The following is a 19,550-nucleotide window of genomic DNA, read 5'->3' as shown; positions in this document are numbered from 1 at the left end:
GACTCTAAAAATGACTGTTGTTGTTGGTATTGTTTTCTTATTTAACCATACAACACATGAATCGCAATCTTTGCAAAAACAAAAAAGAAGAACCAGAGATTACCTAGAAATGACTCGCTAGGCCTCTGAGCAGAAATTGTTCGTCCAGGAAGAGCGGTTCCCTGATTATACAATACAAAAATACAACACAAAAATTGTATTTAAAAATACAACACATGAATCGCAATCTTTGCAAAAACAAAAAAAGAAGAAGCAGAGATTACCTAGAAATGACTTGCTAGGCCCCTGAGCAGAAATTGTTCGCCCAGGTAGAGCGGTTTCCTGAATATACATTAGAATATACGATTTAAAAAGTTTAGACTCTAAAAATGACTGTTGTTGTTGGTATTGTTTTCTTATTTAACGATACAACAGATGAATCGCAATCTTTGCAAAAACAAAAAAGAAGAACCACAGATTACCTAGAAATGACTTGCTAGGCCTCTGAGCAGAAATTGTTCGTACAGGTAGAGCGGTTTCCTTAATATACGTTAGAATATACGACACAAAAAGTTTAGATTCTAAAAATGACTGTTGTTGTATGTATTGTTTTCTTATTTAACCATACAACACATGAATCGCAATCTTTGCAAAAACAAAAAAGAAGAACCATAAATTACCTAAAAATGACTTGCTAGGCCCCTGAGCAGAAATTGTTCACCCAGGTAGAGCGGTTTCCTGAATATACGTTAGAATATACGACACAAAAAGTTTAGACTCTAAAAATGACTGTTGTTGTATGTATTGTTTTCTTATTTAACCATACAACACATGAATTGCAATCTTTGCAAAAACAAAAAAGAAGAACCACAGATTACCTAGAAATGACTTGCTAGGCCCCTGAGCAGAAATGTATCACCCAGGTAGAGCGGTTTCCTGAATATATGTTAGAATATACGATACAAACAGTTTAGACTCTAAAAATGACTGTTGTTGTTGGTCTTGTTTTCTTATTTAACCATACAACACATGAATAGCAATCTTTGCAAAACAAAAAAGAACAACCACATATTACCTAGAAATGACTTGCTAGGCCTCTGAGTAGAAATTATTCGCCCAGATAGAGCGGTTTCCTGAATATACGTTAGAATATACGATACAAAAAGTTTAGAATCTAAAAATGACTGTTGTTGTTGGTATTGTTTTCTTATTTAACCATACAACACATGAATCGCAATCTTTGTAAAAACAAAAAAGAAGAACCACATATTACCTAGAAATGACTTGCTAGGCCTCTGAGCATAAATTGTTCGCCCAGGTAGGGCGGTTTCCTGAATATACGTTAGAATATACGATACAAAAAGTTTAGACTCTAAAAATGACTGTTGTTGTTGGTATTGTTTTCTTATTTAACAATACAACACATGAATCGCAATCTTTGTAAAAACAAAAAAGAAGAACCACTTATTACCTAGAAATGACTTGCTAGGCCTCTGAGCATAAATTGTTCGCCCAGGTAGAGCGGTTTCCTGAATATACGTTAGAATATAAGATACAAAAAGTTTAGACTCTAAAAATGACTGTTGTTGTTGGTATTGTTTTCTTATTTAACCATACAACACATGAATCGCAATATCTTCAAAAACAAAAAAGAAGAACCAGAGATTACCTAGAAATGACTCGCTAGGCCTCTGAGCAGAAATTGTTCGCCCAGGAAGAGCGGTTCCCTGATTATACAGTACAAACAAATTAGACTCTAAAAAGACTGTTGTTGTTGGTAATTTTTTCTTATTTAACAATACAACACATGAATCGTAATCTTTGCAAAAACAAAAAAGAAGAACCACAGATTACCTAGAAATGACTTGCTAGGCCTCTGAGCAGAAATTGTTAGCTCATGTACAGCGGTTTCCTGAATATACGTTAGAATATACGATACAAAAAATTTAGACTCTAAAAATGACTGTTGTTGTTGGTATTTTTTTCTTATTTAAAAATACAACACATGAATCGGAATCCTTGCAAAAACAAAAAAGAAGAACCACAGATTACCTAGAAATGCCTCGCTAGGCCTCTGAGCAGATATTGTTCGTCCAGGTAGAGCGGTTTCCTGAATATACGTTAGAATATACGATACAAAAAGTTTAGACTCTAAAAATGACTGTTGTTGTTGGTATTGTTTTCTTATTTAACCATACAACACATGAATCGCAATCTTTGCAAGAACAAAAAATAAGAACCACAGATTACCCAGAAATGACTCACTAGGCCTCTGAGCAGAAATTGTTCGCCCAGGTAGAGCGGTTCCCTGAATATACGTTAGAATATACGATACAAAAAGTTTAAACTCTAAAAAGACTGTTGTTGTTGGTATTTTTTTCTTATTTAACCATACAACACATGAATCGCAATCTTTGCAAGAACAAAAAAGAAGAACCACAGATTACCCAGAAATGACTCACTAGGCCTCTGAGCAGAAATTGTTCGCCCAGGTAAAGCGGTTCCTTGAATATACGTTAGAAGATAGAATACAATAGAAGTCTTTGATTAAAGTCAGTTGTTTCCGCGGCGCTCTTGAAGAAGCAAGCACATTGGTGTTATTGATGCTACTGAAAGACAAAAGTAGATGAACTGTACAAAGAAGTTGAGGCCGAAAACATTTGAAGGGACTTTGAACATAGACCAATCAAAGACTAACTTTAAAGTTAGTTTTTGATCTAAGACAATTACTTAGGCGGTGCTATTGAAGGAACAAGTAGACTTTTGCTACAGATGCCATTGAAAGACCAAGGCAATTTGAACTGTACAATGGAGTTTAGCCTGACAACATATGAAGAGGATTTGGACATGGATAAATCAAAGACTAATTTTAAAGTAAGTCTTTGATTAAAGTCAGCTATCTATGTGGCGGTATTGAAGGAACAAGCAGAATTGTGGTGAAGATGCTATTGAAACACACAGATATTTGAACTGTCCAATGGAGTTGAGCCTTAAAATATAAAAGGGCGATTTTGACATAAACACACTGTTCAATCAGCTTTAATCATAAATTGCTGGTAAAGTGCCCCCAATGGAATATATTGAAAGACACGCCATCTTTTTGGAAATCAGAAATGAGTGTGAGTCCACTGTTGTTTTGGCTTCGGTGATGAGCCAATAAATAAAGTCAAAAATTGTGACTTGTGACAAAAGTGAAAAGTGACATTATAAGCCCCCAGTATATTTGACCGATCAAGGCGATGCCCCCTGGACTGAAAAATCAATTCCGGCGTAGGTGAATTAATCATTTACAACTGTATGTGTCTTGGTGGCTTTCAACTTGATTTAATTGCCGGAATGGTCAACTTGAGGGCTTATAATGTCACTTTGGTTAAAATTTTTGACTTTATTTATTGGCTTAGATAAATGTGAGTCAATTGTTGGCATTTATTTATTACCGATAGATGGAAATGAAGAAGATGTCCAACTTAGTCTCTTCTGTTTTTCTTTTTTCTTATAAAAGATGTAATCAGCTTGGGGCTAATAGAATAAGGAAACGAGTTTGTTACCAAGAATATTATTTTACTTAGAAAAAATTCATTAAAATGTATATATATATATATATATATATATATATATATATATATATATATATATATTTATATATATATATATATATATATATATATATATATATATATATATATATATATATATATATATATATATATATATATATATATATATATATATATATATATATATATATATATATATATATATATATATATATATATATATATATATATATATATATATATATAAAGATGCCAACAGCACCCTGTGTCCCCAGGCGGTCACCCATCCAAGTACTGACCGGGCCTGACGTTGTATAATTTCCAGGATCTGACGAGACTGGGTACTTTCAACGTGGTATGGCCGCTGGCTGAGAAATTTTGTAACAAAATGATTGTTGGTCTTCAAACTGAAAAGAAATAACATGCCTATTTTTGGAGTCATGAACCAAGGTTTTTAGTAGACAAATATTTAAAAAGAATCAAAATATGTTTATTAATTCTTTTTCTTAAAACAAACCTTTATTCCTTCTGAAAAAATGACAAGCCCCCCAAAACGTTTCTACCTTTGAGATGACTACCCTATGGCTTCCTATGCTAGTTTAGATCAGTCGAATTAGAGCGTCTTTGAAACTTTATTACTTGTAACAAAATAGTATAGCCTCAAAAGTATATTTTGATTGTGTTGGGGTATATAATAAGGATTATAAGGAAAATATCTCCCCAGCCTCCGGTAAAATCGTGTCCTTTGCTACTAGATAAATGTGAAAGTTTTCCTTTTCACATTCAGCATCCTTAATTTCATAGTTAGATGCTATAGAGTGATTCAATGAATTTGTAGCCCTGAAAAGGGCTGTTGGTTAATTTAGGGTAGGTCTTGGAGCTAAAATTAGATTCATTTAGACCTTTGCCGGTTTTTCAGTCTTCATTGGTACAAGGACTGCTTGAATATTAGGCAAAACGCCTCCTTGGGCAATGGTAACCCCCGACAGTAGCTTGTTCTGTTCTTCATCGTTTCTAATGGCTAACTGAAGGTGACGATGAACGATACGAGTTTTTTTGTTATCTCGTGCAGTATTACCAGCAAGCTCATCAATACTCCATCACCGCTGCAAGGTAAACGGGTGCCCCTGCACCAACTCGCTCTGCATATTTGCCCTGTCTCACAAGACGGTGGATCCTTTCTACTGGGAATTGGAGACCTGCCCTGTTTGAACGGGACTTTGCGTTTCCCTTCACTTTTACACCTTTCCCTCTTCCTGGCATGGTTTCTAAGTTACAGAATTCACTTGGACTCTTCTTGATCACGAACAAATTGAAAATGATGCCTATTCTTGAAAACGCAAATAATTTATACTCCGGCCAGCGAACTGAACTCCTCTGACAAAAGAATTGTGCGCGGACTGTAGTTGGTATATAAACAGGTCAAATTTTGAAAACGCAATTCATTTGACAATTGGATTTCGTTAAGGCATCTTTTAGCCATGACTCCAAAAACTTCAGGAAAAGCAGCAAAGAAAGCTGGTAAGGTGCAGAAAAATATCAGTAAAACTGATAAGAAAAGGAAACGAAAGAGGAAGGAAAGCTACACCATTTACATTTACAACTTTCTCCCAATACTGGTGTATCCCGACATGTGCATCCCGACACTGGTGTTTCTAGCAAGGCAATGAGCATCATGAATAGCTTTGTCATTGACATCTTTGAAAGGATTGGTGCGGAAGCCTCTCGTCTAGCTCACTACAACAAGAGGTCCACCATCACTAGCAGGGAGGTTCAAACTGCTGTGAGGCTGCTACTACCCGGAGAACTTGCCAAGCACGCTGTTAGTGAAGGCACTAAAGCTGTAACAAAATACACGAGCTCCAAATAAGGGGGTTTCCCAAACAGCCCTTTTAAAGGCTAACACCTTATTTCAAATGCTCTACTCTCAAATTGCTTTCATTAATCCTGGCTTTGATTTGTGAAATCTTGGGTAAATAAGAACCCATACTAAACCACAATTCAAAACAATGAAAAGGGTCCCTGTTTAGAAGGCAGGTCTCAATTTGCTTGTTGTATAGAAAATAATATCTATCGCTGAATAGTTAAAGAGAATAGAAAAGGGGGCCTCGACTTTTTCATGACATTCCATTGAAAGCATTTCTTAAGGTCTGTGGACCCCATTGGGAGCTGTTCATTTTTTTGAGTGTTTTTGGATTTATTAGGATTACCTAAATTGGCTTTTTGCGTGTTTCCTTTTCATTACGTGTTTTGGATCTTGTTGAATGCCACGCTGAATTTATGACTCATTTTTACAATAATTTGGCATATACCTGAAATAATTTCGACCTTTCTTTTTTTGGTTCTTTTGCCCGTAGTGTTCTTTTTTTTTGTTTTGTTTTTTTATGTCCATTGATTTTGAATTAAAATTGAATAGTTGTGGGCATCAAGCCATGAACAATTGTTGAAAAAGCCCAGAGAGATGGTCCGATTGAGTCAGAGGCAAATCTGGCATTAACCCCCTTATTAGGATTGCATAAAAATGAGTCTGTTAATTTTTTGGGGGGTATTTTCGATTTATTAGACTGGCCTAAATTGGCTTTTGGTGTCTTTCACTTTTGATTAGATTATTTGGATCTTGTTTAATGCCGCGCCGAATAATTTAATTTTGAAATAATTATGCCTCCTTGAGTCATACCTTTGGTTTCACCGAACACTACCCTGTTTAACGTAATTTTGCCTGTTTGTTTAATCCATCTAGTGGCCCTTAAAAGGGCCGTTGGTTAAGATGCAATTGCGGTGAACTAGGGTACTTAAGCTCTCTCGCCATGGATACGACGGGCAAGAAGAATATCTTTCGGCATGATGGTCACCCTTTTGGCTTGAATGGCACACAAGTTCGTATCCTCAAAAAGTCCAACTAAATACGACTCGCTGGGTTCTTGTAAGGCCATCACAGCCGAACTCTGGAGCCTCAAGTCAGTTTTGAAATCCTGGGCAATCTCTCGCACAAGTCTCTGAAAGGGCAATTTCCTTATTAACAGTTTGGTACTCTTTTGACAGCCTTGATAGTGACGAATTTCTCTTAGGGCTACGGTTCCGGGCCTGTATCTGTGTGGTTTTTTCACCCCTCTGGTAGCAGGAGCCGACTTACGTGCTGCCTTGGTCGCAAGTTGCTTTCTAGGTGCCTTTCCGCCCGTTGATTTTCTTGCAGTTTGTTTTGTCATAGCCATGTTCATAGATAGCCTCTTTTTAAAAGAATCAGTGTTGCCAGAATAGATGGAGAGGATTATCCTTTCTTGAGCCCAAAATTATGCTTTTTTGGACAGATTTGTGCTACGCTTCTATATTTTCCCGGGTTTTACGAAAAGGTTGATCAGTTAAGACAAGTCGAATTCTGTCTTATCTTAATAAAGGCTCTATAAAGTAAAGTAAAGAATACGGCATTAGACTTTACAGTCCACACCAGCGTTGCTGATCTCCATTTATTGGCCCAATTTGGTTCACGTTTTTCGTCTTTTTTCTCTGGTCGTCTTTCTTCTCGAAGCGGTTGACGACATTTGTAAACCATAGTGTCTTACATCATCATCAGAATTTTACTTCATATACATTAAAAATAGAAGGAAAAAACGCGGTTCATTTTCAATGATCTTCTTCATCTTCGCTTTCAGATTTTATTGACCAGAGGGTGGGATGGCTACGTGGAGATTCTTGGTATTATGGAGCTTGATCAGATTGTCTGTAGGGACATATTTGTTGCAAACTGTATCTTTTGTTCTTAGTCGCGATTTCATGACCAACACGGCTTCAATATTCTTTCTTTCTTTCTTATTTTTTCAATCATTGTTTCTTCAACCTATTCCGCTTTTTTTGTCTTGACATCACTGACCCAAGAAAAAATTCTTTCTGAGCCTGCGTTCGAATGTGGTAGGGAGAGCACCCTCTCGGCAAGTTCTGCCAGATCTGGAAAACTCTTTCGTCGGTAATGTTTCTCATTTCGAGCATTTTTCTCCACATCAAGTCTGTAGTAATTTTTCTCACATCTATCTTTTCAGAGTTACTAAAAGCATGTGGCAGCTTGCGCCACTGGGAGTCAATATCTTAGCTTTTTGCATGATACTTGGAAATCGGATCACTACGACACCTAGTGACGGAATACTGGTTCTTTCAGTTCCCAGGGCCATCTTGGGATTAACAAAGTGAAGGGACTTCAAAAAAGGATCACCGTGCGGAAAGCACTTTAGCGTCTGTAATGTAGAAACCTAAACACCTAAACGCTGTGCAGAAAATTTTACTTTAGTTTGGTCGATAAATTTTTACCATCTTGATTGATAACCATAACCATCTTAAATGGATAAAATATCTTTGGTGTTCGTTTGATTGATGTGACTTTATGAGTTGTTCTACATTGTCTGTAATTATGCTACGATTATGCTATCTTAAGGAGTATTATGCTTGGATGCTTTTGGTTCCTAATTATGCTACGTTCCGCATAATTATGCTACATCTGACAACACTGAAAAGAATGAACTAACGAACCAATACCTAGTGGCTACATCTATACGCCGTGCCAGCCAAGCGAAAGAGTCACATTTTGACAGGATAGACTTTAATAATATAAATTGAGCGGGCTTTGAAGGAAATTTCTTAGTTTGACAAAAACTTTACAGCTGTTGACAACTTCACTGAATTTAATATGACAGGAAGAGGGAAAGGAGGAAAGGGGCTTTGAAAAGGAGGCACAAAACCTCATCGCAAAGTTCTTCGTGACAATATACAGGGTATCATTTACCTAATTTACGAGGAAACCAGAGGTGTTCTTAAAATTTTTCTCGAAAATGTTATTCGTGATGCTCTCACCTACACAGAACCTGCCAAAAGAGAGACAGTTACTGCAATGGATGTAGTCTACGCTCTGAAGCGTCAAGGTCGTACATTGTATGGCTTTGGTGGTTAATGGTCCCCCTGAACTATCCCCCTACCCAATGGCCTTTTTAAAGGCGTCCAAATCTTTTAGACACTTTCTAGCTCAGGTTTTTGAGCCTTTTCTTTGTTGTGCCTTTAAAATGTCGGCAAATACTTTTCTTTTTTCGTCTCAGGTATAATATCTGATTAGAAATATGCAGACAAATTTTCCATTACTATTTTACTGTATTTAGATTTTCCTTGTATGCGTATTCACACCATGGAATTATTCAAAGAAATAATTGTTGCTATTTAACTGCACAAGCTCATTCTTTCATGTTTGAATGAAGGTAGTAGAAACAGAGGAAAATGGGTTCCTACTCTTTGCTAAATTGCCGCTAGACCTTACAATTTGGACAAAAGTATTGCATTAGTTATTTGCAGTTAATAAACAAGTATGAAAAGCTGGCAAAATTTTAGCTAACAATTGAATTTCCTTGTAAATTGACTCTGAGAATGAAGTCCAAAATCATGAGTTTCAAACTACAACAAAAGGCATCTGACTGTCTTTAATTTAGAGGTCGGAAAATAACAGCAAATCGACTTTTATCTGGTATTCATTTCAATGCTTTTCTTTTTTGCATTTCAATGCTAAGCATTGAGCAACTCTGCTTTTGGTCTTTCAAAATACAAGACGCCTTAAACCTATAAAATTGAGTTTATTTGTGATTATATAGTAACAATTTGCTGCCGTTTTTATTTTTAAATTTATTTATTTATGATTTATAATGTTGTTTTTTAGGACAAACTTGAAAATATACTGTAAAAAGGGACATTTTTACCGTTTAAAATATTCCCTTTATCAGTGGAACGTATATTACAACTTTCAGATAGCCTGAGATCGAAACAAATAAAAGTGGGTTTATTTGTGATTATATTGCAACAATTCGTTATGCGTTTTTAACTTAGGCAAAAATTTATTGTCATTTGTGTTTTAACCTTTTGCGTTTTTTTTTTTATTTTATTTATGATTTCTAATGTTTGCTTTCAAGCAAAACTCGAAAATATACTGTAGAAAGGAACATTTTTCTAGTTTAAAGCAATTTCTTTTTTGTGTAGAACAAATAATAAACTTTCAGATATCCTGGGATCGAAAAAAATAAAATGCAGTTTGCTTCAACTTTGAGTCCAACCCCCCCCCCCCCTGCATCTCAAAAATATTATAGCACCATTTTTAACTTTTCAAATATAATGCTAAAATAAAATAAAATTTATTTTTATTATAATGCAAATTTGACATACAAGCCTCAAAGTTTCAATATTTTGGGCCCTTTGAAATACAAGACTATAAGTAATAAAAGCCTTTGTTTCTAAAAAAAATGCATCCCAGTTTTTTGACTCATCTTTGGTTGAAAACTGTCTTGCTAAAGGGATTCTGATAAAAAAAGGAAAAAAAGAAAAAAATTTCAGAGATGCTTGTTTTTAAAAGCCTCCTTATCCTCCTCATATCCTCCCTTTACTACCACTAATAGAGACTTCAATACCAAAATCTAAAAGGCAGACATTCCTTACTTACGTAATCATGTAAATATAATGATTGTAAATGTGTTAAATACTTTTTTTATGATTAGGCTAATTTGTGATTTCTCTTGTTTCATATTAAACAAACTCAAAAATATACTCAAGCAAGGGACACTCCTCAGGTTACAAATAGTTTAGTTTAAATTGTATGTATATTGAACTTTTATGTAGGCTGTGATCAAAAATATACTCAAGCAAGGGACACTCCTCAGGTTACAAATAGTTTAGTTTAAATTGTATGTATATTGAACTTTTATATAGGCTGTGATTAAAATAAACAAAAACAATTCATTTCCACTCCCCCCCTCCCTCGGCATGTCGAAACCATACAACGTTATTTTTGTCGTTTTAAATATAATACTAGAATAAAATGAAATTCATTTTCATTGGAATACAAGTTTGACACTTTCAGCCTCAAATTTAGGTGTCGTTTCTTATTGCTTTATCTTCTGTGTTTTTAGTTGGAGTCTAGGAATTAATTTCAGTGTGATTTTTCAAACACACATGCATGTATGTTACATTGTCCGAACGTACTTGTACTGGATTTCACTAATAAAAAATAAAAAGTGGACATCGTAGATCTAAATTCCTAGCAAAAAGGTGTTTATTGACATTGAACACTAGTTTTGACAGATATCCACTATTCTCTGTCCCTTTGCTGGCAAATTATCATGGATGAAGCAATGAAAAAAGCGTCTAACTATTGAAAAATGACCTGTTTATCCTTTAGTTTCGGTTTCGTTCCTCAAAAACTTACCTCCTAATCAAAAAATTCAAATAAAGCCTTTTCAAACAAACACAAGCACGGCCGAAATTCCTTAGCTCGCGCACACAGAGAAATGTTAGCCCGGGAATGTTGGTTTCCAACTTTGAAAATAAGCATTTTTTCAGTATTTAGTCGTACTAGTGATAGAAAAAAGTGGAGAAGAATTGAAAATGTCTGGAATTGAAGCTGAAGTGGCAGCAGCATCTGTAGAATCCCAGAGCATGGCTTCACCATCCAAGAAGGAAAAGAAAGCAAAGGCTCCAAAACGAGCTGATGCTGCAAAACCTAAAGGGGATGAAAAGGTCAAGGCACCAGGAAACCACCCAAAATACACGGAAATGATCACAAAATCCTTTGCTGACCTGAAAGAACGTGGGGGACCTAGCCATCAGGCCATTCTCAAATATATAAAGGGCAATCTCCAGGTTGGCAATGATGCCAAAGTTGTGAATATGCATCTTAAGCAAGCTTTGAAGCGTTGCCTTGCAAATAGAATTGTTATAATCCCAAAGGTACTGGCGTAACTGGTTCCTCCAAGCTTGCAAAGCCTGTCAAGGCCGAAAATTCCAAGGCTGTAAAGCCTGCCGAGCCCACAGCTAAGAAAACCTTAGACAAGAAAACAGCCAAACCTACTGCAGTTAAAAAGTCAACTTCAGCCAAAAACGATACCAAGCCTATGGCTGGTAGCAAAAAACCTGTAAGGGTTTTCAAGAAACCCACTGTGGCCAAAAAAGCAGTAGCAGCAAAGAAATCAACACCAAAGAAGGGGCTGTCAGTCAAGAAAGCTCCCGCCAAGACAGTGGCATCTAAAAAGTCAGTAGCCAAGAGACCAGCAAAAAAGTAATGTGTGCAATAAGTTATCCTGCAGTATCAAACAGCCCTTTCCAGGAAACTTTCTGTTCAAAAAGTTATAATGCTATAAATTTCCAATTTTGACTCTCTACTTTTCCCTTTCAAGTATAATTCAGCTGTTGTTTGAGCCCAAAAATACGTTGCATAATATTTACTTTTGTATTCTAGCGCTATTGCTGTCTAAAAAAAAAAACATATTGAAGACTAGATTTGACGGCTGGCTCGTAAGGTTCAAGCTTGATATTAACGTGCTCAAATTGATAAATATACAAATATATCGCCATAGCCGAATGGGCAGAGTGGCGCCTTCAAATTGCGGGAGCGGAGGTACCATTCCCAACTAGTCTGAGCGAGGCTGATGAATCCTAACTAATAAGATTGTATCAATCAAAAATAATAAGAGATTAAAAATAACAAAGTGTAAATCGTGAGAGTTGAGGTGTCATTCCAACTAGAATTATAAATACTAGTACTATTTTACAGTAAAACAACAAAAATATAAACAGTTTGGCTTAATTTTCTTTTTTGAAATCTTCGACAAAAAAGAAATGGTTTGATTCAAAAAGTTTAGACTCTAAAAATGACTGTTGTTGTCGGTTTTGTTTTCTTATTTAACCATACAACACATGAATCGCAATATTTACATAAACAAAAAAGAAGAGCCACAGATTACCTAGAAATGACTCACTAGGCCTCTGAGCAGAAATTTTTCGCCCAGGTACAGAGGTTCCCTGAATATACGTTAGAATATACGATACAAAAAGTTAAGACTATAAAAATAAGTGTTGTTGTTGGTATTGTTTTCTTATTTAACAATACAACACATGAATCGTAAACTTTGCAAAAACAAAAAGAAGAACCACAGATTACCTAGAAATGACTCACTAGGCCTCTGAGCAGAAATTGTTCGCCCAGGTAGAGCGGTTACCTGAATATAAGTTAGAATATAGGATACAAAAAGTTTAGACTCCAAAAATGACTGTTATTGGTATTTTTTCTTATTCAACAATACAACACATGAATCGCAATCTTTGCGAAACAAAACAGAAGAACCACAGATTAACTAGAGATGACTCGCTAGGCCTCTGAGCAGAAATTGTTTGCCCAGGTAGAGTGGCTCCGTGAATATACGTTAGAATATACGATACAAAAAGTTTAGACTCTAAACATGACTGTTGTTGTTGGTATTGTTTTCTGAATTAACAATACAACACATGAACCGCAATCTTTACAAAAACAAAAAAAAAGAACCACAGATTAGCTAGAAATGACTCGATAGGTCTCTGAGCAGAAATTTTTCGCCCAGGTAGAGCGGTTACCTAAATATACGTTAGAATATACGATACAAAAAGTTTCGACTCTAAAAATGACTGTTGTTGTTGGTATTTTTTTCTTATTTAACAATACAATATATGAATCGCAATCTTTGCAAAAACAAAAAAGAAGAGCCACAGTTTACCTAGAAATGACTCGCTAGGCCTCTGAGCCGAAATTGTTCACCCAGGTAGAGCAGTTCCGTGAATATACGATAGAATATACGATACAAAAAGTTTAGACTCTAAAAATGACTGTTGTTTTTGGTATTGTTTTCATATTTAACAATACAACACATGAATCGCAATCTTTGCAAAAACAAAAAAGAAGAACCACAGATTACCTAGAAATGACTCGCTAGGCCTCTGAGCAGAAATTGTTCGCCCAGGTAGAGCGGTTTCCTGAATATAGGTTATAAGATAGAAGATAGAATACGTTAGAAGTCTTTGATTAAAGTCAGTTGTTTTCGTGGCGCTCTTGAAGGAGCAAGTACATTGGTGTTATTCATGCTACTGAAAGACAAAAGTAGTTGAACTGTACAATGAAGTTGAGGCACGAAAACATTTGAAGGGACTTTGAGCATGGACCAATCAAAGACTAACTTTAAAGTTAGTTTTTGATCTAAGACAATTGCTTAGGCGGCGCTATTGAAGGAACAATTAGACTTTTGCTATAGATGCGATTGAAAGACCGAGGCAATTTGAACTTTACAATGGAATTAGGCCTGTAAAGCCTGTAAAGGCCAAAAATTCCAAGGCTTTGGAACTTTGTTAATTGTAACAAAATAGTTTAGCCTCAAATATATATTTATATTTTGTCGGGGTATAATTTAAGCTTTTTTAAGGAAAATATCCCCCCAGCCTCCGGTAAATTCGTGTACTTTGTTTCTAGATAAATGTGAAAGTTTTCCTTTTCACATTCAGTATCCTTAATTTCATAGGTTTTTCCATTCTGGCAGTGGTTAGAGGCTATAGAGTGATTCAATGAATTTGTAGCCCTGAAAAGGGCTGTTGGTTAATTTAGGGTAGGTTTTCGAGCTAAAATCAGATTCATTTAGGCCTTTGCCAGTTGTTAAGTCTTCTTTGGTAGAAGGACTGCTTGAATATTGGGCAAAACTCCTCCTTGGGCAATGGCAACCCCCGACAATAGCTTGTTCTGTTCTTCATCGTTTCTAATGGCTAGCTGAAGGTGACGAGGAATGATACGAGTTTTTTTGTTATCTCGTGCAGCATTACCAGGAAGCTTATCAGTACTCCATCACCGCTGCAAGGTAAACGGGTGCCCCTGCATCATTGCCTATAGAACTTTATCATTTAACATCTCTTTCCATTTATAGATATCTTTGGAATCAGAAGATGAAAGATCTGGTCCTTATAGCACTGGCAACATTGACTCAGATAGTCAGCTAGTACATACGACAGTCCCTAGAGATGCAAAGAAAGCAAAGCAGTCTTATAAACACTCATATCGAAAAGAGTGGCCAAGTTTACCTGAATTGAAAGCCTGGTTGTCCCAAAACGAAGCGAAAACAGAAGCCTAATGTCTGTACTGTGACACTGATATCAAAGTTGACTTTGGAAAGACAGCTCTTGTTAATCATGAAAAAACCCAGAAGCACAAAGATAATGAAGTTCGCTGGCTGGCCAGTATGAAAGGCCAGCTAAAAATCTCGTCAAGTTTGTCGGGGAGCTCATTTGTTCATCAGGTTGAAGAAGTTGAAACGAAACTTGTCAGCTTTATTATTCAAAACAACCTTCCCTTCAGCATCTCAGAAAATTTGGTGTCCCTTGTAAAATCCTTACCTGGGGCAGGACAAGCAGTGCTGTTTATACAGTTGGGGAAACAGAAAGCTACGAACTGTATCAGGCAAGGTTTTGGTCCTTTCTTTAAGGACCTTATTATAGAGAAACTCAAAACGTCACAACTCTCCATCATCACTGACGAGACAATCGATCAGAGCACAAAAAAACATTTGGCAGTGTGTGTATCCTTTTGCAACGAAAACCTTGAAACACAGATAGACGTCTTAAATGTCACTGAGTGTGCCAATGGTACTGCAATTGCTCTGTTTCAGAAAATGGAAGAGAGTATTTCCAAATTGACTATTGCGGGTCTCCCCAACTGGACTGGGTACTGCAGTGACACCACCAATCTGATGTTTGGTGCCAATCGATCAGCGGTATCCATCATCCAGGACAAGTATCCTTAGGTGATCCCAGTAAAATGCACCGGTCATCTCTGCCATTTATCTGCGAGTAATGCCTGTAAAAAGTTGTCGAAGAAACTGGAAGATGTTTGCAGGACCATCTACAATCATTTCAACCAGAGTGCAATAAGAACCGAAGGTTTTAAGGAATTCCAGGAGTTCTGCAATACAAAGATTCACAAGCTCTTGACACCTAGTCAGACAACGTGGAACAGATCGTGGTACAGTGGAATGCGCTTTGGCTGTACTTTACAAGTCTAGCAGCATATGACCCGACACTTGCTAACGAAGTTGTTCTGGAAACAGTGTCCAATCCACTGATGAAAGTTCTTTTCGTGTTTGCCGAATACGCACTTGGGCTGATCACTGACTATAATAAGACCTTCCAGACCGAAGAGCCTCTTATATTCAAACTCAAAATGGAAACGGAAGGGTTGCTTCGTACTTTCGCTTCTTCTTTCATATTATCCAATCATATAAAGGGATCTGATATAATATGTTTGGATGTAAACGCTGCAATTGGATACTTGCCAATTAAGGATATCTCTATTTGCTTTGATGCAACTACAATTCTTCGGGAGTATGTCGAAGAAAGGAACCTTACATACGAGGACTCTAATGTCCAAATTATTCTCAGAACAGCAAAGGAGTTGTACCAGGAGCTTATTAATCAAATGCAGATTAGATTCGATTTTTCAGCACCTATATTTAAGCACCTTGTCATGCTTGAACCATGTAAGGCTGCAAACATGGAACCACCTACGCTACTACCGTTCTTCCACTTTTACAGCAGTCCAGACTGGAACAAGAAGAAAATAGAGAGTGAGCGGAGGAACATCAGTACACTATAAATTCCGTTTAATCTACTAGAAAGTCCTTTGCTTTTTTGGCAGAAAATTTTGTCAATGAAAACGCCTTGTGGGTCACTGAGATTTAAGAACCTTCAGAAGGTAGTGATGTATCTTCTTTCTTTTCCGTTTTCTAATGTTGTGGTGGAAAGGTTGTTCAGCTCTCTAAAAAACATCAAGACAGACAATAGAAACTCTGTCAGCTGAATCTTTAGGTGCATGTCTGCAATCTCAGAGTGGCTTCAAGAGGGTTGGACCATCAGTGGTGGATAATTCTCATTTGCGGAAGAGACTTAAAATGGTAAAAGCCAGTGCAACTTCTGAAGAGTATAGGGGAATGCCTATTATGAAACATTAGTCTGATAATTTATTTTTATTATCTTAGTTGGAAGTTTATAGTAGCTGTGTTCCTTAGTAATGAACGAACTAGCTGATGATGCTCTGTTTTTTCCTATATATGTTTTTTTATTCGCTTGTGACTTCTTTAAACCATTTTCGGGCTCCGTGGCTAGTTTTTCCTCATCATTGTAGACTCCTCAAAACTTGTTCGGGAGTCAGGCTCTAGTAAAAAGTAAGTGGGATTCGGTAAATAGATGGGACCAAGAATCTCCCTTGTAGGTGCAACACCAAGCCAGCACCAAATCCCAGTGAGTAAAAACCAGACACTACTAGGAGCGCAGAATACGTACCAATTAGTTGAAAGCTGAGTTTAAATAGAAATGAGTGATATAGTGATCTGCTGCTAAATTTGGATTTAATTTGAACACTGAATTCAAAATATAAACAAAAGAAAATTCTCATGCGAAATCTCATGTTTTCCAAGTTTCAGCGTTCTCATGTTTTCTCATGTTTTTTGGCTATGATAATATGTTTTTGACAATTTCGAAGTGGAAGCCCTGAAGAAGAGTCCAAGTGAATTTCGTAACCTAGAAACCATGTCAGGAAGAAGAAAAGATGGAAAAGTGAAGGGAAAGGCAAAGTCCCGTTCAAACAGGGCAGGTCTCCAATTCCAAGTGGGAAGGATCCACCGTCTTAAATTACCTTGCTCCTACCTACAATATTTAGAATGTATCCTACCCAAGAACCTACTTGGTTATCTTCTCTTCTTTTATTCTGGTTGCAGGAGTACTTTATGAGTGAAAGGAGGGTGCCCTCAGATGAATTAAATAATTGTAGCTTTATTGGAGGTTAGTTTTTTTAGGACAATAGTTTAATCGGAACTTTGGGTTTGCATCCTAAAGGAGGGGATAAAAGGAGGGGATATCCCATCTCTAAGAGTAAAGATTGATGTTATAAAATCAAGTTTCGACATATATTTAGTCCTCTTGGCCCCCACTCTTTAACAAAAGCTAATTAATAGCACTTCATTGTTAATGAAGAGGAAGGGGTAGCCCCTTTTAAGAAGCAAAAAAAAAGATGAGCTGCTAACTCTTCAGCCGGGTAGTTAAAATCTACTCACTGCCTATTTACGTAGTATATTTAATGGAATGCATTTTCATTACAGAGATAGACAGATGTCTCTTGGATATTTCCAGGAATAATCCACCCCAACATCTTCAGTGTTGTGCTCTTATTAAGCTATAGAAATATATAAATATTGCGAACAATAAAGAAGAGAGAATGAGCACCTTTTATGGGGAGGAAGTTAAAAACGAAAATAGAGATGAGCCCAACGAACTAATTTGGTAGATTAGTGAATGTCCTGCTTCCTCTACCCAGTCGCAGCGACCCTCGTAGTAGAGAAGTTCACCCATAGCTAAGGGTATGAAGCTTGTCCGCCCTGTAATAGATGGTAAAATAATATTCTAATTAGATAATGTCTTCGACCTAAGCTGAGTGATTTGATAAAGTAGGGTAAGACGACCCCTATTCTGATAAGAGAAAGGAGGAAAATCTTCTCGGATGCACCTAAGATGATTCTTGCATCCCCCAGAAAGCACCAATAAAAAATGTATCCACCTATAACGGCTCCCCAGTAAAGGACAAAAAAGGGGGTTAGATAATCGCCTTCTTCCTCCTTGTACTGAAAGCTTAGATTATAGTTATGGGAGAATAAGCATATTATTGCGATTCGGGAAGAATAAGTTCTTGTTAAAAGACATGAGACTAATATAAATACGCTGGGAATCAATAGGCCAAGGTCCTCTGAAGATTCAATAATTAGATCTTTCGAAAAGAAACCCGATAAAAATCTTCTCTTTCTGGGTTTTGGTTAAAAATAATATATTTATAAGCTCTTCTTCGGGGAATCTCTATCCTGCTGATCTCATGGTCATTAACATGGTTGTCACTCGGTGCAGCAGCCTAGAAATGTAGTCTGTTCGACTATTAAACCCCTACGTGATCTGAGTTCAGACTGGCGTAAGCCAGGTTAGTTTCTACACCCAGGGTAAATTCACTCATGATATTACGAAGGAACCTCTTGATATTTTATGTTGACTTGGCAGAAAAATGCATTAAATTTAGGATCTATTTATAAGGAGTCTTGAGTTGATAGCACTAGCTAAAATGATCGATTTAATTTTTCTAAAGGTAGTTATGGTTTTAATCTCAGCTGCTTTTTTAAAACTATTAGAAGGAAAGATTTTGGGGTACATTCAACTACGTAAGCGCCTAAACAAAGTCGGTTTCCTAAGGATCCTTTAAGCCTTTCTCTGACCGTATCAAACTATTTGGTAAGGAAGTTTCACTTCCCCTTGTTTCCAACTTCATACCCTATCTCGTTGCCTCTGTGTTTAGCCTATTCCTCTCTTTCTTCCCAATGACCTTAGTCCTATTCTTGTCTTGCGGCGCAAAATTCAATTTATCATTCCTCCTAGTCATTTGCGCAATGAGAGTGGGAGTATACAGAATCATAGTGGCAGGCTCATCTTCTAACTCTAAGTATTCCTTGCTAGGAAGAATTCGCACGGGCGCAGAGATTATTTCTTATGAATTATCTCTAATTATCATTATTCTCTCTCCTTTAATGTTAGTAAAAAACTCGATCTAGTGGGGTATATAATTAAGTCCTCGTATTTAGGGTGACCCCTATATTTATGTCTCCCTCTTGCTGGTTCATTACAATTCTGGCAGACACCAACTGCACCCCATTCGATTTAGCTGAGGGGGAGTCTGAATTAGTGTCAGAGTTTAAAACAGAGTAACTAGGGGTCAGCTTTGCTTTAGTTATATTATTTGAATATGCTAGCATTCTTTTCATATCTCTTCTATTTAGTGTAGTATTCGGGGGAATAATCTTTTTGATATTTTGCTCAATGGTGTACTTCTACCTTTGAAGACGCGGATCTTACCCTCGCTACCGCTACGATAACCTAATATACTTATGTTGAAAAAGCCTTCTGTCGGTATCTCTTATATTTCTCTATCTCTATTGAAGTCTCTCTCAAGGGGGAAAAAATTAAAAACCCCTGGTTGTATAATCAACCTTATCCTGCTTTCAAAACAGATGCTTTAATCGGCCAAGGGGTCTCACTACACAATCTTCACGTTCATATTAATAATAATTGGAGTAAACACAAAATAAGAAAAGTGCACACACGTAAGAGCTTTGCCTAGAAAAA

At 36.7% G+C, this 19,550-nt stretch overlaps 2 protein-coding genes and 2 pseudogenes across 2 annotated transcripts; 2 read left to right on the top strand and 2 right to left on the bottom strand.

Moving 5' to 3' along the window:
• Positions 1 to 3,786: 3,786 nt before the first annotated feature.
• Positions 3,787 to 3,905, bottom strand: LOC136034223 (5S ribosomal RNA; annotated as a pseudogene).
• Positions 3,906 to 5,017: 1,112 nt separating this feature from the next.
• On the top strand, positions 5,018 to 5,406 carry LOC136034217 (histone H2B-like; annotated as a pseudogene).
• Positions 5,407 to 6,328: 922 nt separating this feature from the next.
• Positions 6,329 to 6,748, bottom strand: LOC136033536 (histone H3-like). The gene has a single exon (XM_065714278.1). The coding sequence runs from the start codon at positions 6,746 to 6,748 to the stop codon at positions 6,329 to 6,331; it is 420 nt and encodes a 139-aa protein (XP_065570350.1).
• A 4,189-nt stretch (positions 6,749 to 10,937) lies between these two features.
• LOC136033535 (histone 24-like) lies at positions 10,938 to 14,473 on the top strand. The gene is made up of 2 exons (XM_065714277.1): positions 10,938 to 11,279; positions 14,270 to 14,473. Exons 1-2 carry the CDS (start codon positions 10,938 to 10,940, stop codon positions 14,471 to 14,473), a joined length of 546 nt encoding a protein of 181 aa, XP_065570349.1.
• The last annotated feature ends 5,077 nt before the right edge of the window (positions 14,474 to 19,550 follow it).

The sequence above is a fragment of the Artemia franciscana genome, chromosome 12 (genome assembly GCF_032884065.1).
Source record: "Artemia franciscana chromosome 12, ASM3288406v1, whole genome shotgun sequence".
In the NCBI taxonomy this organism is placed as follows: domain Eukaryota; kingdom Metazoa; phylum Arthropoda; class Branchiopoda; order Anostraca; family Artemiidae; genus Artemia; species Artemia franciscana.
This window is presented reverse-complemented; position numbering and strand designations above follow the sequence as displayed.

Excerpts from the sequence above, each read along its gene's own strand:
- LOC136033536 (XM_065714278.1), bottom strand. The coding sequence starts at position 6,748 with ATGGCTATGACAAAACAAACTGCAAGAAAATCAACGGGCGGAAAGGCA.
- LOC136033535 (XM_065714277.1), top strand. The coding sequence starts at position 10,938 with ATGTCTGGAATTGAAGCTGAAGTGGCAGCAGCATCTGTAGAATCCCAG. Across the intron at positions 11,280-14,269 it reads GAATTGTTATAATCCCAAAG|ATATCTTTGGAATCAGAAGA; the intron begins GTACTGGCGTAA and ends TTCCATTTATAG.